Genomic DNA, 27,383 nt, shown 5'->3' with positions numbered 1-27,383 from the left:
CTTATTAGTGAGGTATAAAGTCATGATAATGTAAAATGAAGTCAAGTGATTGAGATACAGAAGCATTTTTTGTGTGGTAGTTGCATTTATGAGATAGGAAGTCACGTTTGTGAGGTAAAAACTGGCAAGTAACAGTCTTAATTGTGTGAAATAATTTTACATTTGTGAGTAAAAAGGGTCGCATTTGTGAGGTGAAAAAGTTTCAATTACATGGTATATATTTGCAATTTTGAGGTATAGAGTTTCAAATATGAGAAAAGTAGTCACATTTCTGAGGTAAAACTCACATTTCTGAGGTAAAACTAGCATTTCTAAGGTATGAAATAACTGAATGCAGTGTTGTGAAATGAAGTCACATTTGTGAGGTATAAAAATTTGTACTTCATTTTTGTGAAGTAGTTAAAATGATAAGATCTGAAGTCATGTTTGTGAGGTAAAATCTGGCAAGTAAAAGTCTTAATTATGAGAAATGAATTATGAGGTATAATTTCACATTGGTGAGGTACAGTATAAAATCATATTTGTGAGGTAAAAAAATGGGGAATTTTGTTATAAATTTGCATTTCTGAGGTATAGAGTTTCATTATAAAGTTTCATAGTTGAATTTCTGAGGTAAAAAAATAATCACATTTGTGAGGTTAGAAGTCACAATAATCAGGTATGAAGTCGCTGTTACCTTATTATTATTTTATTTTATTTTTTACTGTAGGCAAAAACAGGCTTACATGATTCCCTTCCGATAAACTTTAGGCTGAATTAACCCTTTCATCCACTATGGCACACATAACCATTAAGATTGAGAGTTTTCATATAACTACATGAAGCCCATAAAGACTAGAGACTAGAGTCTGACGGAAACACTATCAGTACTCAGTAGGCGCAGGAGGCGTGTTGATTAGAGCTAAACTTCAGCAGTCTACCCTTTCTTTCATTTCGGTTTCAGCCTACAGGTAAAGAGGAAGTTCAGAGCAGTTTGCGAGCATAATGTTTTGCCTCAAGTCTGTGCTTCACAGCTAGAGCGAACAAATCAAGGCCAAGCCCAGCGTGAGCGAGAGTACTTGCATATGAGGGCAGTTGGCTGCAAATCCTTGAAGCCGTGTTGAGCTGAGTCTAAGTTTGTTCAGTCTGGCTGTGAGGCAGTAGTTTTGAAAAAGAGCCGGAGCTGAAAAAGGCTGACTGTGCTGCCCATGCGTCTGCACACAGGTTTGGAACGTCTTCAAGGGAGTCTGGTCTGGCTGTCTGCCTCCATAGCATCGGCTTGTGCTCTCCCATGGGAGTATGAACTTTGTAAAAACCTTAAAACCCATTCATTCACATCAAAGACCTGGGATAAAGGAGCACATTAACGTTGAAATAATCGCTCGAGTGAGTTCTGCACGGTGCAGGTGGCTTTCTTTGGGGTCAGAATAGGTCGGTTTGTGTTTAAGATGAACAAACTACCATTCAAAGGATATTTACATGTATCTGTCCATGTAAAGGAATTACTTTGGATTAGTTTTACTAAGTGCTCTCAACATTCTGACAACCATTTAAGATCAGGGCTCAACAATAAGGATTTCTTAGCAACGCATATTACATGCTTTAGAAAAGGAATATATGCATTTCTTTTCACAGGAATACATTTGTATTTTTATTTAAAAAATGTAATTAATAATTTACCCCAAAATTATTATTATTTTTCGCTTTTCAGAAAAAAGTTTATATTTTTTACAATTTATGTTTATTTGTATTATATTGTAAATTATATTCTTATTGTTTGTGGCTGTAATGTCTATTTTTCTTGTTTTTGCAAATAAGTTTCCCCAATGGGGGACATAACATTTTATGCTACTATATGTATATTTTAAAATGGGTTAAACTTTACTTAAAGCCTTTATGTATAACGCATTATAAAAGTAGTTTTAATGCATTAATTATGCCTTGTAACACACCTTATAATGCATTGCACAATCACAAAAATCATCAATTCATTGTTACACTATGGATTTTAAATTCAGTTATAATTCTTGATGACAAGATGTATTACGACGCACATAATGGTTCATTAGAATGCATTATACCCTTAAATAACCCTTTATAATGCATTTTACATAAAGGCTATAAGTAAAGTGTTACCTTAATTTAAATTAAAATGATCTATAAAAAAAAAATCTGAAAAGCAGAAAAATGTTATGTATCATTAAACAAAAAATATAAATATATTTTGGTAAAGACTTCAGAAGTTTTTTAACTTGCGAAATTGCTGGAAATTGTACAGCTACAATGTAACTCTGAAAGCTATGGATTTATTAGTACTTTTGGAAAATGATAGCAAAACTTCACGGATTTTTTTGTGATAAAGGCTAGTCATTCTCTCGCAAATACAGCAAAACATAATCTGTGCTAGCTATTATTAGCTAAAAAACGTTAACATCTAAATCAGCAAAATTCAAATTCCAAGGTGTTTGCTCGTCAGCGAATGCAAGATACACTGATGCCCCTGAGGCTGTAAGACAGGTGACATTTCTGACCTAAAAAAGAAATGTTTTGTATAGAATAGTCATTCTTATTGTTGAGCCCTGGAGATGATTGGACAATTGACAGCAGAAGTTTAGGGCTTGGTCTTACTTTATTTCTATCCGCCACTTGTTTTCCAACAGAGAACCCAGGCCAGAACCTGAACAGAGTGTTTCAGGATGTTCCGAAGCGAAGGACCGGCTCGGAAGGCTCCACGCGGCCAGGTCTGTCTCACGCCTTCCCTCTTGTGTTACGGGTTTCTGGAGTGTCAGATCCGCAGTGTGTCTGTATGTTTTTGTTGTGCTGGTCTGTTTCTTCTCAATCTCTGGCCTGGAATCTGTTGCAAAACCAGTGAGTGAGACAGACAGGGCTGGAAGAGGTGTGACTGGAATTTAAAAAGATCTCGTTCGGACTGTCTGAAGACAGATGTTTATAATAATTGCTACACCTTTGACAGCATAGATTAGTTTCAAACTGTGGAAAAAACTCTGTGTCAGGGTTATCAAGCCTAAACCTATGTAACTTTCCATCACGGAGGTCCTTGAGAAGTCTGTCGTGTTATTTCGTGACCAGCTTGTGTGTGTATATATGTGTGTGTGTGGCAGAATCTTTCAGGCAGATCTGCAGTGCCACCACATTACAACTGGTGGTTGAGTCTCCCCCAGGGCGGCGCTGTGGGTGGCTAGCCACCCCTGTGTGTGTGAGAGAGAGCATTACTTCCACCTCACACACACGTCCAGCTGCTCTTCTCACACACCAGTGACTCTGACCTTGCCCTGCTGCCCACTACTCGCTGGGTGCTTTCCCTCCGCCACTTTTTCTTTCTCTCTCTTTCCATAATTATTATTATTGCACCAGCCCGTCTGATGATACTTCCACACAAGCTCTGTTGTTTCTCATGGATTTTATCCAAATCGCACCGTCTCATTGTTGTGGGGGACAGGAAAAGGTTTCAGTCCTTGCACAGGAAGTGCAGCTGTAGCCACGGGCAGGTGCTGATACACACAATATTATAGACAAGAAAACGATTGCTAATGTTTTTTTAGTTTTGTGCCAGTGAGTTTGGTTGCAGGATTGCAATTCCCTGAAATAAAAAAATGTCAGGCTTATTTTAGCATATCAGGTAGTTTGTTGTTTAGAATAAGCTTTCAAAATCAATTTGAACTCTTGCTTTGTCATGCAGAAATAGCCATATTTTTGCCATTTTCAGTCTAAAAGATTGTGTATTGTGCTCCAGATTGTTACACATGACGTGTCACTTACAGCTACATGTCCTTCTCGTGTCTTCGCAGGTAACATCACCACACGGATCCGCGCACCTGAGACCAACTCCGATGAAGCCATCAAGTCCATCTTGGAGCAGGCCAAGAGAGAGTTACAAGTGCAGAAAGCAGGTGAGTCTTTTTCTGTCATCAGGTAATCAAGGAAGGATCAAGGCATTCACATGTTTTTCACCTTCCCACAATCAGTTGTCACTTCCTGTAGGATTGGACTCAATCATTCTTTCATTCACTTTTTCTAAATGAGTCAAGTTTTCTATTGTAGAATTGATTGTGGTGTCATCATACTAACATAGTAAACTACTGTTCAAGAGTTGTTGTTTTTTTGTTTTTTTTTAAGAAATTTATATTTTATTCAGCAAGAATGCATTAAATTGATCAAAAGTGACAGTAAAGACTCTCGTTTCAATTTCAAATAATTTGTTCCTTTTAACTTTATATTTACCAAAGACACTTGAAAAAATGCATCACATTTTTAACGAAAATATTAAGCCACACAACAGCTTTCAACATTGAAATAATAAGTAATGTTTCTTTAGCACCAAATCAGCATATTAAAATGATTTCTGAAGGATCATGTGACACTGAACACTGAGTAGTGATACTGAAAATTCACAGGAATAAATTATATTTTAAAATAGATTGGAGTAGAAAACTCCTGTTTCAAAAATTGCAATACTATTTCACAGTATTACTGTTTTTACCATATTTTTGATCAAATAAATGCAGCATTGGTGAGCATAAGAGACTTCCTTCAAAAACATTCAAAAATCTTATTATGCCCAAACTTCTGAATGATGGTGTATGTCCTAAATGATTATATCAGTCAATAACATAGAGTTATATCCCCTCTGTTTTTGAATGTTGAAATTCCCTCCTTCACCTTTTCCTGTCCAAGCTTGTGTAATGGAATTAAACTAACTCTCTTCCCCACCTGCCACTGCAGACGGTGTGGGGGAGAGGCAACGGCGATCAGGTTACCACAGAGGGTCGGGCAGCTATTTCCAAATATATGCACACAGTCTAAGACTTGGTGAGGTTTTGTGCTGTCTGTTGAAAGTTTTCCCCCCAAGATTTTCCCCCCACGCCAAGAGCGTTACTGCTTCCAATGAACTTCTCACTGTCATAAATCAGTCTGAGTCATGGGGATTTATGACCGATGTATGTTTTATATATATATACATCAATAAAAACCCTGTGTACACGTGTTGAGAAATCTTTTACGGTCTCACTCACAGAAAACAGACATCTTTGTTTAACTTTAAAATTTTAAACTATAATATATAATATTGATATATCATATGTCATATTAAACTCCAAATTTATTCTGAAATGTTATTGGGTAGCATAGGGCAGCAATCTCTTATTGGCACCCTTTAAAGGAATAGTTCACCCAAATCAAAAATTCTGTCATCATTTACTCACATTCATGTTTTAGTTTTTCAAACCTGTATGACTTTCAATCTTCTTGGGAACACAAGAGATGATGTTTTTTAGAATGTTCAAGCTGCTCTTTTCCATACTATAGAAGTAATTAGGGGTAAAGCTCAAGCTCCAAAAAATTAGCTTTGTTCGTCTTCGGAACACAATTTAAGATATTTTGGATGAAAACCGGGAGGCTTGTGACTGTCCCATAGACTGCCAAGTAAATAACACTGTCAAGGTCCAGAAAAGTATGAAAGACATCGTCAGAATAGTCCATCTGCAATCAGTGGTTCAACCACGCAAATAAAACAAAAATAACGACTTAATTCAACAATTTGTCTTCTCTTTCTTACTTTCAAATCAAAGCGTAAATATATGTAAAAAACGGATCCTTGTGTCGCGGCTGACATAGAAGATCGTACGCTGGCTGCGTGCAGCTGAGATTCGCCAAAATGGCACTACGCTGATGATGAGTAACAGAGGAGACAAATTGTTGAATAAAGTCATTATTTTTGTTTTATTCGCATACAAAAAGTATTGTCTTTGCTTCATAACGTTGCGGTTCTGGACCTTGACAGTGCATATTGCTTGGCAGTCTATGGGACAGTCACAAGCCTCCTGGTTTTCATCCAAAATATCTTAAATTGTGTTCCGAAGACGAACAAAGCTTTTACGGGTTTGGAAAGACATGGAGGTAAGTGATTAATGACAAAATGTTCATTTTGGGGTGGAGTTTCCCTTGCAAAAACACCAATATTGAGTGTTTCTTGTACTCTTTTGTCCTTTTGGTCACTATCTTTTTATTGTCATAACTTCTGTCACAACATTTTTCAATGTTCCACTGAAGAAAGTTTGGAAAGATTTTGGTTTTTGGATTTTGGAAAACATGAGGGTTAAGTAAATAATACTAGAGTTTTTATTTTTCTGTAAGCTATTCCTTTAAGTTCCTCTTTTTTGAGTAATAATGTGGTGGTGTATAGGTGAAACAGATTGTGACCACTAACTTGTACTCTTCTGTTCTGCAGTTGAGAGTTCTCAGCCTCCGTCCTCCTCCAGCAACTCCGACGAGAACATTCGTTCCATCCTTGAGCAGGCTCGGAGGGAGATGGAGGCCCAGCAGGTGGCTCTGGAGCCCGTACTGAAGGCCAGCTCTATGGCCCCGACCGATCTCTCGCTCCTGGGCTCCTCGCTCTCCACCCTCCCCTACACCCCTATTACTCAGTCTCTGAAGAAGCCCTCCACCTCTCCTCTCTTGGACTTCCACAGTGGGGTGAAGAAGGAGATGGGTGAGGTGGCCGTCTCAGATGTGGGGGTGGATGGAGTGCACAAGCTGGGACGTCTCTCTGAGAGTGGAGGAGGTTTAGGTGGGGGTTCTTGGAGGGAGCACTGGTGGAGCACAGGTCTCTCTGAGCGTCGTGGAACCGGGCAGCCCTCCGTTAGCGAAGATGCCCACAGCCAAGAGGATAGCAAGGAGGTATAGTGCATTAATAGTGCTGCAGGATAAATCAAAATGAAATTAAATGTTAAACTCTCGATGTTTTTTTTTTATATTATTAACTAATTTATCTAATTATTAATTTATTTTTACACAATTTTTCTGTGGACCCCTAGTACACCATTAGGACACCCTGCAAAAAAACCCTGGCCTTGCAACTGCACAGCAATATCTTTGCAACCTCCATAACATCTGTATTGCATACAGAGAATACCATTTCATTCACAAGCTCTGTATTTACTTTACATCCGTCATAATAGTCTCACCTAGTGGTGCACGATAATTCGAAATTAGCGAAATATCGCAGATGTAAATATTGCAATATGCACATCACAATGGCATGTGATATCATAATTAATTTAATAATAGAGTACTTCAAAACATTGTGAAAATATGTCCTTTCTGACAGCGTGTGATCCCCTTCAGTTTTCTTTTGGGCCTTATTGCACTCGCATGGTCAAATACTGTACACACAGAGTTATGTCAAAATACCTAAGGGCAGTCGGTTACGTCTTAAGAAAATTTGAATGGTTGGGAAAGAAATCGGAATCGAAGCAACAGGATCCGAGCAACCTAATACAGTAAACCTGCAGCTGTCTGTTAAAAAAAAAACTTGACTGAATAAACTTTGTAGCTTTATAATGAATCTATGTATATTTAATTCATGTGAAGACCATGCAGTGTTTTAGTTTTACATTTGATTATTCTGTTTCTGTATTGTTTTTTACGTGAGTAAATATATCTAATGTAGGCCTACCTGAAAGACTCAAAGCGCTGTTTATTTTGTTTTGTTTTTTATTAATTTGTTCAATTGTTTGTTCACTTTCAGAAGAATTTTCGCATCAAGAAATAATGTGGAACATATATTGAATATATCATTTTTTATATATGTGATCTAAATTGATTTCACACACTTAAAGCAATATCGTAACGCATATCAATTATTGCATTATTTAACAAGGTATCACATATTGGATTTTTCTTCAAAAGTCACACACTAGAATAGCCCACTTCTTCCTCTTTAAGCCACATGCAGTTTCCTTATACGGCTAACCCCAACTTTATTACTCTTTGCCCCCACCAGAAGCTCCCTCGGCTGGGTAGCACTGCGCCCGTGGCTCCTGCTTCCTCTCTGGATTACTGGAAAGAATGGCCCAGCTCTGAGTCCCCTTACTCCCAGAGTTCAGAGCTGAGTCTGCAGATGCCCAGCGGCAGCGAGACTCCTCAGAGCAGCCCACTGCCTTCCTCCTCGCCTTTACTGTCCCTCCCCAAAGTCGCCAAACCCGTGGTGCCCCCGCTCACACCTGAGCAGTACGAGTACTACATGTACCAGGAAGTGGACACTGTCGATCTCACACAGCAGGTCAAAGACAAACTAGCCAAGAATGGCATCTGCCAGCGGATCTTTGGCGAGAAGGTCAGTGCTTTTCCCATCAGATACGCTTCCATCAAATACCCACCCGTGGTTCTCCTAAGAAACGATTTGAGCGAGTGTGTTGGTTTCGTTTTTATACTCCATGCAAATGTATGAGTTTGTAATAGCAGCTGTATCTTTCTTCTTATTGCATCATGAAATATCTTCATATTTGTTTCAGGGCTGTTTTTCTCTGAAACTGATGTACCATATCTCCTGTGTGTGTGTTTGTGCGTGGATTGCAGGTGCTGGGCCTCTCTCAGGGGAGCGTGAGCGACATGCTCTCTCGGCCAAAGCACTGGAGCAAGCTCACGCAGAAAGGAAGAGAGCCGTTTATACGCATGCAGTTATGGCTGAACGGAGAGCTGGGCCAGGCACTGCTGCCAATGCCTGGACAGACACAAGGTAACAGCCCGATAGTGTTTAGCATCACAGACGTCACTGTAGTTTTATCTATACAGAGAAACGTGCACAGTGGCTCAAAACGGATGTGAAAGAGCTTCTCATTTCTGATGTGGCTTTGGTTTCTCGGTTTCACTCCTCACATCCTGAACTGCCATCAAAGCCACCATTCATTCGGCTTTCTTATCATTTGGCATGGGCGTTTGAGAATGCAGAACTCTCCGATCACATCCGCTTCTCGCCAAAATTAGATTTCTCTAGAATATCTAACACTGAAAATATCACGGGAATGAAGCAAGCTGCCTGGTCTCTAATGTCAAGATCACCCATTTTTTACATTTTTTTTTTGATGAATATCTTGTTTCATTCTGACTTTAATGGATGGCTTATAATATCTGTCTGATTAATTTATAATAATCCTGAAAATGCTAATGGCTGCATTCCTTTAATGGTTTGACTGATACTGGTTGTAGCCTGGTTTGAATAAAAAAACCGAGGACAAACCTTCAGTAGTTCAGCCAGCTGTACCTCACTCGGCCTTATGGTGGGAGAATTTAAATTACTCATGACTAAATGGATACAGGATCATACTATTGACCCACTTTTAATGTGCAATCATTATCCACAACAACGCGTTCTGGTGATCGATCTCAGATGTTTATTAAAGTGCCATATAATTATTAGCACTGTGAACTAATGTTTAGTTTGCACTGTGAAATTTGAATATCTTAAACTGTGAGTTATGGATGTAAAAATCTAGTTATTATTTTGCAGTTCAAAGCCTTTTTAAACCCTGTTATGCCATTTATTAGCAGTCATCAATTTTTTAAATATTTCCATTGACCTGGATTTCAAGGAAAGGCATCGGGGGGTTGGGTTAAATCGTTGCAGCGTGGATGGGGAGGGGGGTTTGTCTCACAGGGGCCATCCAGAAAAGGCCCCCTGGGCTCTCTCAAGGGCCTCCTTGAGCTGTTGTAATCAATTAGCCCATCAGCGCCAGGATATATGATAATTACCCGCCTCTCCACCTCTGTGACTGGCTGCCGAGCGCACCATCATGCTTCAGTGGCTGATTAATATGCAAATAATCAGCCGATGGAATGATAAATGGGAGTCAAGCTGTGCGTGTGAGTGCGAGGCCGATTATGATGAATAGCACTTGCTCGCTGTCCTACTTAAAGAAGCCTTTCTCTGTCATTTTTACCACAAATTAAGCCGAGTAATATATACATTATAGCAATGAGTTCAACTGGAGAAGCAATAGGTGGTGATAAAAAGGAAAAGGAAACAGTCAACTTTGGAAACGAGGCTGTTAGCTTAAACCAAAATGTAAATGTCACTCCATTTTCTTGTTTAATCCAAACCATGAAGAATTTAAATGGACTTTATGGAGATATTACGATGGTTTTTAAACAGACACAGAGACAAAAACGCAAGATTATTGTCATTTCAAATGATTTCAAATGTCATTTTTTTTTGTTTTTGATATTTAATTATATTATATTGTAAAATGATAATCATAACTGAATTATAACATTTTGATAATTTTAATGCGTTCATGTTGAATAAAATTGTTTAAAAAAAATTACTGATATAAATTTTTGAACTGTAATATGTTTTATATTATATTATATATATTAAAAAAATGTTTTTTTATTTGTTTTTTTATTATGTAGAAATGTTATTTTTTATTTTTTATTTTTTTTACTGCTTATTTTGTATTTTTTTATTTATTAACTGTATTAAACTGGGAATGAGGATATATGTTTGCCAGTGCGGATAGTTGGGGAGAAAGTGTGTTTAAATGAACTGGCCAGGCTTGACCGATTTGGTAGATAATCTGAACAGCAGGCACCATAATGGCCCGAGCTTTAGACGTCTGTAATGGGTTTATTTCTTCCAGCTGCCCTGTTCTGTGCCTCACAGCTTTCAGCATGGAGCACTTAGCACTGAGCTAATGCACCTCAGCAAAAAAAAAAACTGCAAATGGTGGCAGGGCACAGGAAAGAGCCCGATCAGGATTTAAAACCGAACGTTTTTGATGACTTAGATTGATTTAGGTCAACTTACTGATATATGCTGATTTATAGAAAGAAGGGAGCCAGTTATTGCTTAAAAAACAAAATGAATATTTCACTCTGTAATGAAACGTGTAATTTAGTCACCCTCATGTTGGTCCAAACCAGTATGAGTGACTTTCTTTCGTCTTCACTCCACATTCACTGTAACTGCACAGAAAATCATTACATTCTTCAAAATTTTACTGTGAAGGAACTGAAGAAAGAAAGTCATACAGGTTTGCAATGACAGTAGGCTTAGGAAATGGTCATTTTTCAGTTTTTGAGCGAACAGTCTCTTTCAGAAAAACCATGTAATTAAAATTAAAGGGAAAAATCAACTCTAAAGGTTAAAAAAGACTAAAAGCCTAAATAGATAGATGTTACAACACCACACAAGGTTCTTCCTGTTCGCTGTCTGTTGTCCTCTAGCAAGTGTCCTGTATATTGCCTGTCCTTACTGACCCTCATTAGGACGACATACTCAGCCAGGCTAAAACAAGCTCTCCTCCAGGGTGTGTGTGTGTGTGTGTGTGTATGTATGTGTATGCATAGGTGTGTGTGTGTGTGTGTGTGTGTGAGTTGAAGAGCAATCCATGACCTCTCATCAGTCTCTGCAGATCCTCTCCTCTGAATGTCAGTCTGTCCTTGCGATTGTCCAATCAAAAGCCAGTTAAGATTTGACTGTGCTATAGTTTGGCAATGCCTTGATCAGATGTTTTAGGACCCATTCAGTTTAAACCTGTTGTTGCATGTATGTGGCGCAATCCCAACCTGATTCAAAATTAGGGCCGAAAAGAAATTTTTTTTTTCATGTTTTTAAAATAAATCTCACCTGCATTTATTTGATCAAAAATTCACTAAAACAGTAATATTGTAAAATATAATTACTATAAAAAATAACTTTATGGTCTCTTTACGTTCACTTTTGATCAATTGAATGCGTCCTTGCTGAATCAAAGTATTGATTTCTTTAAAATCTATGCTGTAGTTTGAGGTTCGAGCACGTCTCAATCGGATATTTTCAGACCCGTTCGATTTAAAACTGTTGTTCGTATGTGACTCAATCCCATCATGCATCAAAATTAGGGCTGGACAGATGTAGGCTTTCACGTTTGTGCCGCTTATTCCGGCTCTGTGTGTGTGCTCGGCCACATGCGTAGCTGCATTAACCAGCTGTGTGTCCAGATGTGGCCGCCCCTCCCGTCCTCTTTATCACACGCATACTCACTGGTTACTTGCAGCATGTCACGCAGGAACATCCTGTCATTCCCGCTCGTGTCCCTAAAACACCTCCTACATCCCTCGCTCCCCTCCCACACACACACACAGACCATGCCGCCAGTCAAACTGTCACCAGGCTGTGCGTGGTCTTGCTGCAGATCTGATATGACTGCCTGCTCCCCGCCTTGAGCGCCCTGCTCTCTGTTTGCCGTGTCCCCCAGCTCGGCAGGCAGCTAATCCAAACTGACGCTCCCTCCCGATGCTCTCTTCACCACCAGCACTGCACTGCACTGCCACAGCCAACGAATCTGAAATAGAGGGGTAGAGGAAGATGGGAAGCGAAAGGGAAGAGTATTAGAGAGATGCTTGATGTATGCATATTAAAGGAATAATAATTTACTTCAAATGAAAATTCGGTCATTATTTAATAGCCCTTATATCACTGCAAACATGTATGGCTTTCTATTTTCCTTTAAACACAAATTGTATACTTAGTTTCTTTCCTTTTATGTTAGTGTGTGGATGAGATTACAATTTAAGCTTTCACACTTCTAGCTTTTTTTCATCGTCTTTTTTAAATATTTCTCAGGGTTGTACTTGTAAGATGATACAATTATATATAAAATAAAAAAAATAATAATTTAAATGAAAACACTTTAATTAAAAATTTAAATATTTTTAAATATTTCTCAGGGTTGTACTTGTAAGATGATACAATTATATATAAAATAAAAAAAAATTTATAATTTAAATGAAAACACTTTAATTAAAAATTTAAATATAAAAATAAAAGATGCATTTTTCTTGTGCAAAAACAATGAGAAAATCATTTAGAGTGACATCATCAAAATACATGATGTATACAATATATAAAAAATGAGCAAATGAAACTATGACGGAGGGAAAGATTTTAAAACCATGCACTCTTATGCTCTTTAAGGCTGCATTTATACAGTAAAAATATAGTACAAAGCTTACGTATAAAAATGTTCACAATTATAAAGAACAGTTTTACATTTTAATGTATTTTAAAATGTAATTATTTCTGTGATTAATTCCTTTTCTTTCTGAAACCATTCTAATATGCTGATTCTGCGGTCAAGAAACATTTCGCATTATCAATTATTATAAAAACAGTTGTACTGCTCAATATTTTTGTGGATTTTTTTTTTCGTGTTCTTTGATGAATAGAAAGTTTAGCATTTATTTCAAATAGAAATTTAGTAAAATTATTAATGCCTTTACTGTCACTTTTGATCAATTTAGTGCATCCTTGCTGATAGGGATGTTCATTTTAACCGGTTAACCGTTAACCGACTGTTAAGCTTTTTTACCGAATAATCTGTTAAACGGTTTAAAAAATCATTTATTTATTTCATTTAGGTAGTTTATCAAAATATTTAAAAAGGTTTGCTGCATTGTTAAAATAGGCTATGCGACATGTATAAAGAAAAGTTTTTTAGAGAGAAAAAAACATACGTTGCATAGCCAATTAATAAGTCACATTTTATTATTTCATTTAGAAATAGGTCTTATGTTGACGTGAAATGTTTATAAACATTATTACAAACATAAACACATACCTATGCTATTTTAGTTCCTCTCACTCCGCAACAAATCCGTTCAATAAACAGTAGCCTATAAAAAAAATGGAAAAAAAAAAAATAGGCCTATATAAAGTTATAGCAACAGAAACGAAACATAAAACCAATGTTGGTTCTCTCATTCGACACAAAATCAAATGTTTCTTTATTTGCGATGTATTTGAATGCCAAATTATTATTTATTATAGCCTACTTCACTCTCGTTCCAATATCCACGTAAAACAAAATGTTTTGCATAACATCACAGCAGTACAGTAATAACACTTAACGACACATATTTTACTACATATTTAAACTGAGCAGTGTGGGTTTTTTTTCTTCATATGTTTGACTGACTGTATTTTATTATGATAATGAACAGACTGCATTGTCAAGGTAGCAAAGCTTAACTGTGTGCGCGCATGCTGCGCTAGCGCAATCACTTGAGTTTTTCATTCTAAGAGTGGAAGCATCTTCTCCATTAAGTCATAAAGATAATCGGAATTGTAAACGATTTGCCTTTATTTGTTTACATTCACAATATAACAAATATTTGTGAAATAAGCCTAAAGAAAAATAGGATGCTGCTTACTGCCATCTGGTTTCCTTTCGTGCAACACAAAAAACTCTGCATATTTCGTTTGTTTTCATAATGTATTATTCAAATAAAAATATATTTCTTGTATAGGCCTATTTATTTTCTATATCTAACTGATTCCAGCTTTGAACGATAGTGTAATTTCAGTCTTGCAGCTTGGAGATTCTTCCAAACAAAAAAAAAACAAAAAATCTGTTTCATAGAAGAAAGTCATACAGGTTTAGAACAACATAAGGGTGAATAAATTAAGACAGAATTTTTTTTGGGGGGGGGGGGGGTGAACAACTGGCCCTTTAAACACAGAAATGCGTGTTATTGCAGGAGCTATATTGGTACATACCATTATTAATTCTCAGAACACCAAACGCATTTGTATCTCTTCCTCGTTAATTTATTTGTCTCATTATGCTTCAAGAGAAGCTGTGACTTGGCATAACACGATGCATCTGTCACTGTCCATCACTTCCTGTTGCTGAGCAGGAAGACCTTGGTTGGGGTTACGGTTTCATTGGCTTCTCGCTCCATATTTAGACAGAACTTCGTTCGGGCCTTCTGTCGATATGTAATGCCCAGCCACAGGACAAGTTCACGTGCTGCATTGGCAAAACGTCTTAATTCTGTTCCTCTCGTTTCCATAGAGATTACTCCGAAGACCTCAGCCAGCTGCAGTCCTGCCCCAGAATCCCCTCTGAGTTCGGCTGAGGAGTCTGTCAAAAGCCAGCAGGAGGAACAGATGTGCCGAGCGTCCATCCAGGAGCCCAGCGAAACTTCCGAGTCCCAGCCCGGCACGCCTCTACCGTTACCTCTGCCAGGACACTCGGGCCTCAGCATACAAGAGATGGTAGCGATGTCGCCCGAGCTGGACACCTACGCCATCACTAAGAAAGTGAAAGAAGTTCTAACAGATAACAACCTCGGTGAGTGAGTAAAAAAACAGTGGTGGCCTATGTACCTCAGTGTGAACGAAATATGGACTAGCTGCAGTCGACTCCATAATTTCAAGTAGTTTGGTTAAAATGAAGCTACCGTTCTGAAAAGTTAGTTACCTACACTGCAGTTCAAAAAAGTTTGGGATCAGTGTTTTTTTTTTTTTCTTTCTCTATTTTTGTTCAAATAAATGCTGCCTTGATGTGCAAAAGATTCTTCTTTAGAAAACAATACAAATCTTGTTTATCCCAAACTTTTGAACACTATAGAAATGGTCATGGTTGACTGGTGGAGTATTCTGCAGTTTTTACTATTTTTATGTTTTTGATGCAATGTTTTGTTAATTTGATCATTTTATATATAAATTATAAAATATCATTATAAATAATATAATAATATTATAAAATAATTTTTATATATAATATATTTAAATAAATTGAAAAAATAAATTGTAAGAATTTTTTTATAATTTAAAAATATTTAAGAATTATATAATGGGTGGTATTTGTGGTCAGGGATAAACATTTCTACTTATTTCAGCACAAATATATATTTGCTAACACTTGCTTACACTTATGCTTGTTTCACTTGCCTACAAACCATAGTAATGCTTGATTTCCGAGCAAATCTTTTTTTTTTGGAGTCCATTCATTTAAATCAGTCAAACTGGTTCCCAAGTGGTCTGAATAATTTATTAGCAATTTGTTGAAAGTGATTTATTAAAATCCTAATCTAGTAAACCGCAGTCTACTAGAAATGTCATGGAAATTCATTGGTCAAAAAAAAAAAGAAAAAAAAGTGGAAACTCTGAGTCTAAATGGACTTTGCTATATGAATTAGACTTCTGAATACCACTGTGCATGATTCCATAAATTTGCCTCATTTTTAGATACAGTACATGTTGTATTTTGTCCTAGAGAGACAATACTTAATAATAATGTCTCTCCACATGAGAGGACAGGTGGAGGACAGGTTGGCGCTGCTTTAGCACTTAATGGCCGTCCACTACGACTGTCTCAATGTCCCTACCATAATTAATGAGAGGGCGAACGAGAATGTCACACTGGACACAGATACTTTCTCCTTCACCATTTGTTTTAACTCGCACCATCCGTTGTCCTCATGTTCAAAAGAGTACTGGCAAAAAACACTGTGACTTTCTTCTTTTAAACACATGTGATCACACACAATAAAAACAAAGGAGAATACAGATATATCGCGCAGACGCTACCTCAGTATGATACTGTGACAGTGTCTTTCATCTCGAAGATTCTCATTTCCCGACGCGATTTTTGTCTCGGGAGCAACAAAGATAAGTTGTGCTCTGTAGTGGTATTGACCTGTATAAAGAGCAGAATGTAAAGACAGCTGTGTTGATACGAGTCTGTGGGGACAGAGAGAAGTAAACTTCTGGGATCGCAGGCTTTTGTTTTACTCTGGGGAACATTTCCTTTTTGAACATAGACGGATCGCGTTTATTGTCAAGAGGATTCAGGTGCCTTTTGTTTGGAGTGAAAAAAAAAATTGTTGAAAGCTTAAGCGGCCGATGAAAACTGTTTGAAAGCACCTCGTCTTAAAGGTGGAGGTTAAAAGCGAAGTCAGCAGAGCTTGTTTGATCAAACTTTGATGCCACCACACAATAAAAACGTGTTCTTAGGAACTCTTTGTTTTTTTAATAACAATATTGGCCCAAAATAACTGAAATGTATCTGGCCTCAAAACATATTTGGACAATTCAGACACATGAATGAATGTTTTCTATTGTATATCAAAACCAAAGGGCTTATCTGCAGCATTCTCATGTGAAGGTTTCTTAAGGAAAATGATTGTTTGTGTTTGCTTTTCAAACCATGAAAGCAGCTTTTCTTAAAGGTGGAGGTTAAAAGCAAAATCATCAGAGCTTGTTTGATCAAACTTGATGCCACAATACAATAGAAGCATGTTCCTATATAGCACGTAAAACATTTAGCAAAAATTTTGTTAATAATAAAACAATATTTGTTAACAAGTATTTGGACCATTTCTGGTTGTCCAACATTGATTTCATTGAGGTTTCCTTGACAAATGCGATATATACAGGTCAGCGTCTGTTTGGCGAGAGCATCCTGGGTTTGACGCAGGGCTCCGTGTCTGATCTGCTGGCCCGGCCCAAGCCCTGGCACAAGCTCAGTCTGAAGGGTCGAGAGCCGTTCGTACGCATGCAGCTGTGGCTGAACGACCCGCGGAACGTGGAGAAGCTCATGGACATGAAGCGGATGGAAAAGAAAGGTAATCTCCTAACTTTAAAGGCATCTGTCTGGCTGCACACCAACAAACACCTGTTTGCAATTGTCTGTATTGTTTCAGAATGTTTTTATTTCAGTGTTTATTAAAGTGCTTCACAGTTTGTTCAGTGTCGGCTTATTTGGCAGGTCTTTTTAAGACGTTTAAAAGACTGCTGTCTGGTGTGGAATTTTATTTGCTTTTTGTGTTTTTTTTTTTTACTTGATGATGGAGCTGTGTTGCTGGACCCGTAGTGCTCATCTAGGTTGCGTTTCCAGTTTCCTTTCGACTGCTTTTTTTACTTACAAAATGCTGGTGCTGATTCTTGGCTGGTTCCATGTAAAGAAAAAGTGGCTCATGGACGTATTTATTGGTTTTAGCCACTTTAAACCTGCTAGTTTCAAACCAGGAACTGCTAACGTCAGTACCCAGGGTGCAGGAGAATGTCCTCACCACATCTTGTTTTCAAAACCTCGTTCCAGCCACATTCACACAAAACTAGATGGTGCATTTTTGTCTACCTTTGTCATTTTGCAAAACTATCTCAGCCACCGTAAAATCTTCTATAATGTGTTTTTTTCCAAATATTTTTTGTAAAGTGATTAATGTACTATATTTAAACAGCTTCTGGCATAAAGTCATAAAGACACTGAATTACACTTCAAAAGTTTGGGTTGGTAAGATTTATCAATGTTTTTGAAAGAAGTCTAATGTTCACCAAGGTTGCATTTATTTGATCAAAATACAGTAAGGTACAGTAATATTGAGATTTGCTTGATGATCAAGGTTCAAAAGTACATTGAAACTCTAAAAATAAATATGCATCTCAATGAACAAAAACACTTTAAATGAAACATTATAAAATCTTTACTGTCACTTTCGATCCATGAATGCATCCTAGCTGAATAAACAACGTAATAATTTAAATTGAAATATAAATGAGTTTACATGTTACATTTTTGAAGCTACAAGTAAAATTTGTAAACGAAAGCTTAATCTGTCTTACATTTTTCCAGTAACAGAAAAAAGCCAAACAATTCTGTATTTCCATGCACAGCCATCGCAGATCATCAGTACATTGGTCATGTGTCCATATTTACATGCAGCACCTGCTAATTATTGCCAACTGTGCGATTGTGCTTATCCAGTATTGATTCCAGCGCAGGAGTTGTAGAAAACAATCTTTAAGCTGCCTCTCAACAGCGTGCCTCTCTTTAATGCGAAGAGATGCCCGAGACAAGGCAGTCACGTGGAGGGAGGCCTGATGGGCTGTTTGATTGCTCTTTTTTTCCATCTTTAATAGCCCAGATGTGTCCTCTGGTTGCCGAATAGGCCACACATGCTTTGTAGGCCGCTCATCGCTGCGCTGTCTGAATTGATGAGGGTGGGAGATGTCATTTCTGTGATCGGCTGTGACAGGCTGATGGCTCTGTGGGGCTGGCTTACTTAAAGTCCACTGCACCCAGCGCTGGGCCCGTGCGCCTGCGAGCTTGCAGCAGGCAAGTGAACATTCCTGGAGTCATTAGGCCTGTTTAACACTCCTCTCGGGCTAAAAGTGACATTACTGGTGCTCCCTTGGTGACGATGACAATGATGGTTTTGTTGTGAGTCAGGCTTTGCGGTTCGTGGCGAAACTCGGGGGGACCTCCTCATTAGAGTGAAATTGGCTCCACCATTTACCCCTAAAGCCCACTGTGTGCTTGCCACAGACGGAAAGCAACAGTTTTGTTGTCGTGTTCTTTCTCTCTCTGTTTTTGTCTCTCTCCACCTCGCTGTCTTTTGCTCGAGCTTTTCAGAAAAGAGTATGAATCTGACCTCGACGCTGGCTAGAGGCACAAAGCAAATTAGCCCTGCTTGGCCCTTGTTCTGAGAGTTTTGGCCACCAGCGGAATCTTTTACCGTTGCTGTTGCCAAAGGCTCCTCTTCAGCAGACACTGAAACGCAGCGGAAATGACAAATTTCACACGCAGCTGTGTAGTTTTTAATCAGAATAAGGATATTAATGTGCTTGCTCTCTGTTTATGTTCATGTAAGAACAAATAGAACGACATTATCCTGATAACCCAGTGTTATAGTTACTGGAATTTGTTTTCATTAAACTGTAAATTGTTCGTAGGAGAAGGAATTCCAGGCGTTTCGAGAATATTTGGGCCTAGTTGGGCCAGGAATTTAGATTTGCCCTTTTCTTGCCAGTATTTTTTTATAGCACTGATACTTTTATTTGTAATATTGTTGTTACGACCCCTCTAAGATTTGTCTAGGAGCAAGAGGAGTAACACTAAAGAAAATATAGCAAAAATTGTAAGAATGATCGGAGGCGGCAAGAAACCATGCAAAAGACAAGAACTGCCAATGAAAAAAATGATTTATTGTACAAAAAGGAAAAAAGACCATTAAACTATAAAGTAGATTTACAAAAGGATTAATTATTAAAGCCACAACCAATATATACAAACTTACAAAAATAAATAAATAAATAAAAAGAAAAATGACCACGAGGAGAAAAAAAAAAAACTACTAAACAAATCAACCCGAAAGAAAGGGGACTCTATCAAATATAATTCCAATTTAAAATAAATGTTTCTTATATTAATGTATCTTAAAAGGTCATTTAATCCTGTGACGCAAAGCTGAATTTACTCCAGTCTTCAGTGTCACATGATCCTTCAGAAATTATTATAACATGCTCATTTGGTGCTCAAGAAAACACGTATTATTATCAATGCTGAATACAGCTTAATATTTTTGTGGAAACTGATACGTTTTCTCAGGATTCTTCTATGAATGTAAAGTTGAAAAAAGAACAGCATTTATTTGAAAAATAAATGTCTTTACTGTCACTTCTGATCAAACTTACATGCCCTTGTTAAACAAAAACAAGTAATTGTTTCTTCTAATTATTAATAATACAATATCTGGACTTTTTTTTTACACCTGCAGTATGACCTTTTGACAGCTATTTACATTATAAATACATTTATAAGAAAAGTCTTAAATTATGCTAAAACGTTAATGCTTTATGTGTCATTTTCAACCCATTTTCGCTTGAAAAAAGTCATCCCATTATGTTATGAAGGTTCATTGCTTTATTTGAATTAGCATAGTTTGCTCAAACAGAAACTGAATGTACAACAAACACAAAAACTTTGAACGCTCTCAAATAATCAGGTCATTTTATAGTTTAGCCCTCTTGAATCTCCCTTTTGTTTGTAGATTTTTTTTATTAATACTTTTTATAATACTGAGCTACCAGTCAAACTTACAAAAACCTCGATGCAATAATATTTGTAATCAAAGACTGCCCCCTACTGACTAGAGAAAAATACAACAATCATGCATTTTATCAACTGTAATTTAATCTACAGCACTTAACACATGCTGTTCAGTAGTACGGGAACCAACATAGAAATTGCCCCCAATATTAAAAGTATTGGCCAATCAATACAGGTCAGTACCTGTTCCTGATTTCCTGTTCAGTAAATCATGTGAACCATATTTCCCAGAACACATTTGCTTATTTGTATATACTGTATGTTCACTGATTGTATTTACAGCTGTTCTCCATATGTGTTTTCCAGCCTACATGAAGAGGCGCCACAGCTCCATCGGTGAGAGTCATTCGCTGGAGACTGCTCTGTCAGGAAGTGACCTCACTCAGGGTGCCAGCCCCCAAAACCTCTCCCAGCAGCACCAGCAGCAGCAGCAGCAGCAGCCCCAGCTGAAGAAACCCCGTGTGGTGCTGGCTCCAGAAGAGAAGGAAGCTCTGAAGAGAGCCTACCAGCAGAAGCCTTACCCCTCTCCTAAAACCATCGAGGAGTTAGCGAGCCAGCTCAACCTTAAAACCAGCACAGTCATCAACTGGTTCCACAACTACAGGTACTGAGACACTTTAACCCTTAAAGTTACTCACGCTGGTGTGTTGCAACTTTAATGCTGGATTCAGTATAATTAGAACTGTAATTAATAAGTCTCTTTGAAAAGCCTGCTTTAAACTGTGTTTAGTTTAAAAATTAATCCGCAGTGATGAAGCTGACAGACAAACAGTGTCTTACTGACACCATCTGGAACTTTGTTTACTTTATTTATTACATGTGCAAAATGGTGGATGGGGCTTGATGTAGAAGTGGGGGTTGATCTGCAGAAGTAGTATGACTGTTCTGACTGTGAAACAATGAGCCAGGCCAGTGTTGCCACCTTGTGGACAAACTTATTTAAAAGCCACATTATAAGGTTCTGAGGGACTCACCCTCAGCTTCTTTGTCTTTGTGTGTTAGAAGAATTGGCTCTACCCTAATGTATGCGTAAAACTCAAGTATACTTTGGGCTTTAGCTTAAGTGATAGTTCACCCAAAAATGTAAGTTCTGTCATTAATACTCACTCTCATGTCGTTCCAAACCCTTATGGCCTTTGTTTATCTTCAGAACACAAATTAAGATATTGTTTAAGAAATATGAGAGCTTTCTGACCCTGCATAGACAGCAACAGCAATCCTCCTTCAAGGCCCAGAAAGGTAATAAGGACATCGTTAAAATAGTCTGTGACATCAGTGGTTCAGTTGTAATGTCATGAAAGTGTTGAATAAAGCGGTTATTTTATTTTTCTTTATGCACAAAAAGTATTCTTGTAGTTTCATAACATTACGATTGAACAATTGATGTCACATGGACTATTTTAATGATGTCCTTGCTATCTTCCTGGGCCTTAAATGTGTTAGTTGCTGTCTATGCAGGGTCAGAGTACTCTGAACGAAGGTCTTACTGGTTTGGTTCAGAATTTTCATTTTTGGCTGAACTATCTTTTTTACACATCCAGCTGCCTTTGTTCCTTTTCTCACAAGTCTTGTTTGTTGTTCCCACAGATCCCGTATCCGGCGGGAGCTCTTTATCGAAGAGATCCAGGCAGCGGCCGGTGAAGGCGGGTCTCCCTCAACAAGGCCCGGGAAGTCTGGGGGCGAGGGAGACAACAGCTGCGATGGTACCGAGTCTGACAGCACCGCGGAGGGCCGACCAAGTGGCTCCGAGGAGTGCAAGGGCCTCCTGGAGAGTCCCAGCCTCAGCCACAGAGACGAAGAGGGCGAGGCAGAGTTCCCCAGCGCCTCAGGCTCCAGCAGGCCACGAGGAGGCATCATTGACAGCCTATTCGGCATCCCAGAGTCCATATCCGTCGCCACCACTGCCGCCACGCCCCCCTGCCGAAACCCAAAGGACAGCAGTCTGCGCAAGAAGAAAGCAGCCAACCTCAACAACATCATCCACAGGCTGGAGAAAGCGGCGAACCGCGACGAGCCTCACGAATGGGAGTTCTGAGGCGCCGCCATGTTGTTGTTGTTCTATTCTCACTTTGTCCCTCACTGAGCTAACCCGGCTAAGCCTGGTGCACACACAACACCGGTTAACCCAAGGGTTTTCGATTCGCTGTTTAGAAGTGGGCTGTCAGAGACAAGAACCAGAAAAGGAAACATGTTTTTAGTCTGTTTATTTTGTGAAGCACTTAACGGCCCTGCTGGCCACAGGGCTGTGACACCATTGGCTAATGGTGAAGACACAAAACTGAAAAGCACAGGAGAGGGAGCGTTCCCACGAAATATTCTTAAGACTGGCAACAGTCGCAAAAAAAAACAAATACACATTATGATATCACAGTGTCTCTATTTCTAATAGAGACGTTCTCACCAACAAGCTGAATAACTGTTACAATAATTTATCAGTTCTCAAGAGTCTTGGGAGTTTCCTCTTTTGTATCACGTAAGCTTCGACCGTCAGCAGAGACTAGTTCGAACCGGTTTCAAACCAAAAGTCAAGCATTTAAAAGCAAGTGTTGGCTGAAGGAACACGGGTGCACCGTCCCACCTGCCTCTCCCTCCCTACCCCAGAGGAGGCCATCCAATGGCTATGCAACTCTAGTACACAATGGATTCCAGCGTAATGGAACCCGCATTATTTTCACAGTTCGGAAGCTTCTCCGATGCGAGAAGAAAATCCTTTTTATAGCAATTAAGTTGCCACAGAGAGATTGCACAGTCAGTTGACTCTAAACAGCACTCCTTTCGATTTTACACGGCAATGGCCTAAAAGAGAAAAAAAATCATGCGAACGAAAAATTTTCTTCGTAAACAAGAATCCACGATCACGCTAAAATTTATATGGTTGTTGTAAGGTCGACACAAATGGGAGACTGGAGTAATTTCGTAACTTGATAGCTAAGTGTCAATTTGTAACTTTATTTAGGTCTCTTGTAAGGGTAGCGGCTCATTTATTTTTTCCATAGCTTTAATCACCTCCGCGACTTGCATTTTGAAGCCACGGAGGTCTTGTTTAATAATAAATGTCATTTTAGGCCAAAACAAAGACAGGTAGTGAAGAAAAAAAGGATTTGTACAGTACTTTGAGTAAATATTCCTGACAAGATATTTTTTAAAGAGAATGAACAAGCCTGATTTTTATCCTCTTATAATAGAACCATACATCAGAGACCTCTAACCAAGTTGGGCAGTCTGGGCCCATAGAATTACAATTCTAATCCAATATCTATGGTGTTATAAATTCTAATTCTATGGTGTGGCCGTGGGCCACTGCACTGTATGGGCTGGTCCTCAGCACCAGGGTACCGGACGCTGAGTGCGGGAGGAAACCCACCTAACCGCTTGTTCTCGTGCAAACTCGAAACTTCAGGTTTATCACCAACTTCTTCATTCACTGTTCACCCAACCGTATACAAGCCTTTCGTGGCATCCGCAACATGTTCACGGCACGCATCTGTCCTCCGAAACGACTGGAAAAACTCCTTACGAAACGGACTTGTTTCGTTTTTTCTTCATACTGTATATGACCGAGGACTCAGACACATTTTCATCTACATTTCTTGTTTAACACATTTAGAAAAAGAGGAAATATGTAGATTGTGAATGAAAAGCTCTTTTAACATTAGCAACCTGAGGTGGATCTCTACACTCGCGCATCAGAGGACGCGGCAAGGACTCTGCACCTCTGTAGAAACGTTCTTTCTCCTGAAACACCTTTTGAAGCCTGCTCACCTTTCAGCTCCGGCCCTTGTCATTTTATGCAGTTGATTTTGTGAACGAAAGCGCAGATCAGTGGTGCCACACGCTTGTCAGCGTGCGAACCTTGAGTGTGTGTGTGTGATTGTTGACTAGAGCGATTTATATTTGTATATTACTACTACTACTCGCCACAGGCAGTGGAAGCAAACACCTCCTCACGTCCCTAAGCTAATTAGCAGTCCTGCAGCATATCACATAGTACATTTAAGTTCTTTTTATTTACACGCATAAACTAATGGTAGATATTTTTTTTGTTTGTTGGTGTGGTTTGCTTATTTATAGATGCTGTCTTTTACATATTGATGTCTTATATTGTTATACGTGTTCTTTTTTTTGTAATGGAAGGGACTATAAAAGGTCAGGTTACATATTTTTAGACTAGACTGCCGGCAGTATTGGATTACATTTAAAATGATGTACTTTTGATACATGTCTATTGATTAATTCTGAAGATTATCATTTTTTGATTTTCTTTTTTTCATATATTTTACTCTGTTAGTGAGCTGGATGAACAGTTACTACATTGACAAAGGAAGCAGAATTTTATGTATTGCATTAATGATTTTCATTAGTACGCATTTGAGATGTTTTAACAATTTTTAAAGATGACGATTCAAGATGAATTGCATTTGGTTGTATTCACTCAACATAGGCAAACCGATCGATGCTCCTGAATCGGGTTTTCAGGTAATTAACCTGCGAACGTTGTGAGATTACGTACGTTTATAAATCGCAATCAAGATAAGTTGCTATAATGAGCCAGTGAACAACTGGTAGTTAACGTCACTGAAATTAGCTGTCGCTTTGAGCTGCACCTTGAGGAATTGGACTTTGTTTTTTGTTTTGTTTTTTAGTTGGAATGAAATTCATGTCTTTCAGTTGCGTTAAAATTTATATGCCGATGAATCTTGAAGAACAGCGTCGGCTTAAAACTACCTTTGGCCTTTTTTATGTGTGCCAATGAATGATTCAAATCAAATTTGTCTCTTTAAGACCTAACGAAAGCACAGAGATACTTCATGAACCAATGTTTTTATCGGAATAAACGAATAATATGTCGAAAGCCCGTGACTGTTTCTCGAACTTTCTCTCCACGTCTAACATTGGAGTGCCTTCACTGAAAACTGTTCGCTACTATAATCGCGTCGTCTTCATTCCAAATAAATGATTGGAAGTATCGCGTGTCAGATCATACCACGTTTTAGCCATTTTCGCCAGAAAGTTTAATAATAAGATCTCATCTAGTCTCAGGTCATACTATTCTGTACTTTTAGGGAGTCTATATTGTTTTATCTGAGAGAAAAACAGCTGTCCCAGGATTCAGGCTTGGTTATTAAAAACGACAACGTTTTCTACAATGACAATTTCGGTTAACTTCACATTTCTTTGTCCCAAATGTCGTTTTAATCATTTCTAGGCATTTATTAGATGTTTTTGACCGTGTTATAGGATTCCCCCATGTTGGAGGAAGTTCACAGATGGATTTCGCATATGGAAACTCTTGAAAAGATTTGTAGACTATACTGTAGTGTGGACCAAATTGTCAGAACCGACAAATCAACTTGTAAAGACTCTTTTCTGATCATGAACATGTGATTTCAATTGAACACAGATGAAGAAAAAAACACGTTTAGAAGCACATTTAAATCTGGTCTATATTAAGGATGCTTTTTTACGTCTGTCACGTTCTCACTGACTGAAACTGTAACCGTACTGTTGATATCATGGCATGAAACACTTAGAAGAACACTTAAGGATTCTCAATGCAGACGTCCAGCACTTTTTCTCTGCTTTTTGCAAATATTTTTCTATGGAAAGTATTGCAGATGACTAAATAACACATCAACATACGACTGCACAGAGAGCACGTTTATATGATTTCTTAAGAAAAAGAAAAAAAAAGAAAAAAAGTAAAACGAAGTAACAAAAAAAAAAAAGATCATCATTATTGATATTGCATTGGTAGTCACGAGTAGCATTAATGTAGATATTCGTCCGTAGCTTAGTTGGCTAGTGATGTCATAATTGTTACCTCGTTTATTCCCTCACACATTACGTCACTTCCTGAGACAGTATGTTCTTTCTTCACCTGAGACAGTATGTTCTGAACAGCCACAGTTTGTTTCATTGTATCCCAGATGGAGATTTTCTCCCTCTCTCTCTCTCTCTTTTTAAGTTGTGTAATTGTGTTACATGTGAGGCGAGCACGACGATTATACATCTGTCTCAGCGAGAGCAACACTTTAACCAAGTTATCACAATTCATTTCGACCAACAACCTTTGGAAACGGGATGTCTTGATCATGACGTTCAGATCTCCATGTCTCTCTGTTGTTGCTGTATGCTGTAATATGGGTAATATGAAGCCTTGTAATAAAATATGACAGGCAGCTCCCAACAAAAGCTGGTATCCTATAGATTCTCCTTAGGTCTCTCAAAGCTCAGGTAGAACCTCGGTTTAGCACAGTCCTTTTGTCCATCAGTTTGTTGGTGACACTTTCCCTCTTACACCTGCTAACGACAGTTGTATGGTTTATTTTTCTATGTGTCATGGTTTTGAACCACAAGATGGAGCTGAATCCTCCACTTTACCCGAATAAAGACTCTTCCACTTTGTTCTCTTGATATGTATTTAGTTCGGTTGGTTTTTCCTTTGTGTATCATCATGTAGTCTTGTATTCTGTTCCCAGCGCTGTTACAGTTCTAATCCAAAATGAAAAAAAGCAATATCACTGTTTGAAATTCATCATCATCATTATTATTATTATTATTCCTCATTACCACCATAGGTGTATTAACTGAAGTAAATATCTTTTGTACAAACACATTACCACTGTACTCTGCATTTATTTGAGTATTTCTGATGTCAGGAATTTGAAGCTGTGTTCAAGCATGTGCATGTGCACAAAGCATGTGCAAACTACATCATCTGCATGATGTGTAAATGTTTTTATGACTACAACACTTATATATACACACACATGGACCTTATGGGGACATTTTAAGAGGCCAAATTAAACTACAACATACAAAGGTTTCAAAAATAAATGTACTGCTAGAAAAACCACACTTCCACACACACAGAAGACAGTTACTGAAAAACTTTGAAAATTTTATTTTCTTTCCACTGTATTCATATTCATCCATGTGTTTAAATAA

General features: G+C 38.2%; 1 protein-coding gene across 8 annotated transcripts in view; it reads left to right on the top strand.

Annotated features, from left to right (window-relative positions):
• The window catches only part of cux1a (cut-like homeobox 1a), a 131,965-nt gene extending 105,116 nt beyond the window's left edge, over positions 1-26,849 (top strand). For 2 of the 8 annotated variants that reach the window (XM_059539519.1, XM_059539517.1), the window contains exons 16-25: positions 2,640-2,720; positions 3,789-3,890; positions 4,723-4,809; positions 6,227-6,675; positions 7,781-8,113; positions 8,356-8,515; positions 14,613-14,891; positions 16,981-17,169; positions 20,742-21,039; positions 22,023-26,849. In XM_059539519.1, coding sequence (XP_059395502.1) covers positions 2,640-2,720; positions 3,789-3,890; positions 4,723-4,809; positions 6,227-6,675; positions 7,781-8,113; positions 8,356-8,515; positions 14,613-14,891; positions 16,981-17,169; positions 20,742-21,039; positions 22,023-22,470 — 2,426 coding nt within the window. In that variant the 3' untranslated portion in view covers positions 22,471-26,849. The remainder of the gene's footprint in view (positions 1-2,639; positions 2,721-3,788; positions 3,891-4,722; positions 4,810-6,226; positions 6,676-7,780; positions 8,114-8,355; positions 8,516-14,612; positions 14,892-16,980; positions 17,170-20,741; positions 21,040-22,022) is intronic. The other 6 variants (XM_059539525.1, XM_059539520.1, XM_059539524.1 and 3 more) reach the window with 4 other exon arrangements.
• Positions 26,850-27,383: the final 534 nt, after the last annotated feature.

The sequence above is a fragment of the Carassius carassius genome, chromosome 45 (assembly GCF_963082965.1).
Source record: "Carassius carassius chromosome 45, fCarCar2.1, whole genome shotgun sequence".
Lineage (NCBI taxonomy): Eukaryota > Metazoa > Chordata > Actinopteri > Cypriniformes > Cyprinidae > Carassius > Carassius carassius.
Note: the sequence above shows the minus strand (reverse complement) of the source record. Positions and strands in the feature narration are given on the sequence as shown.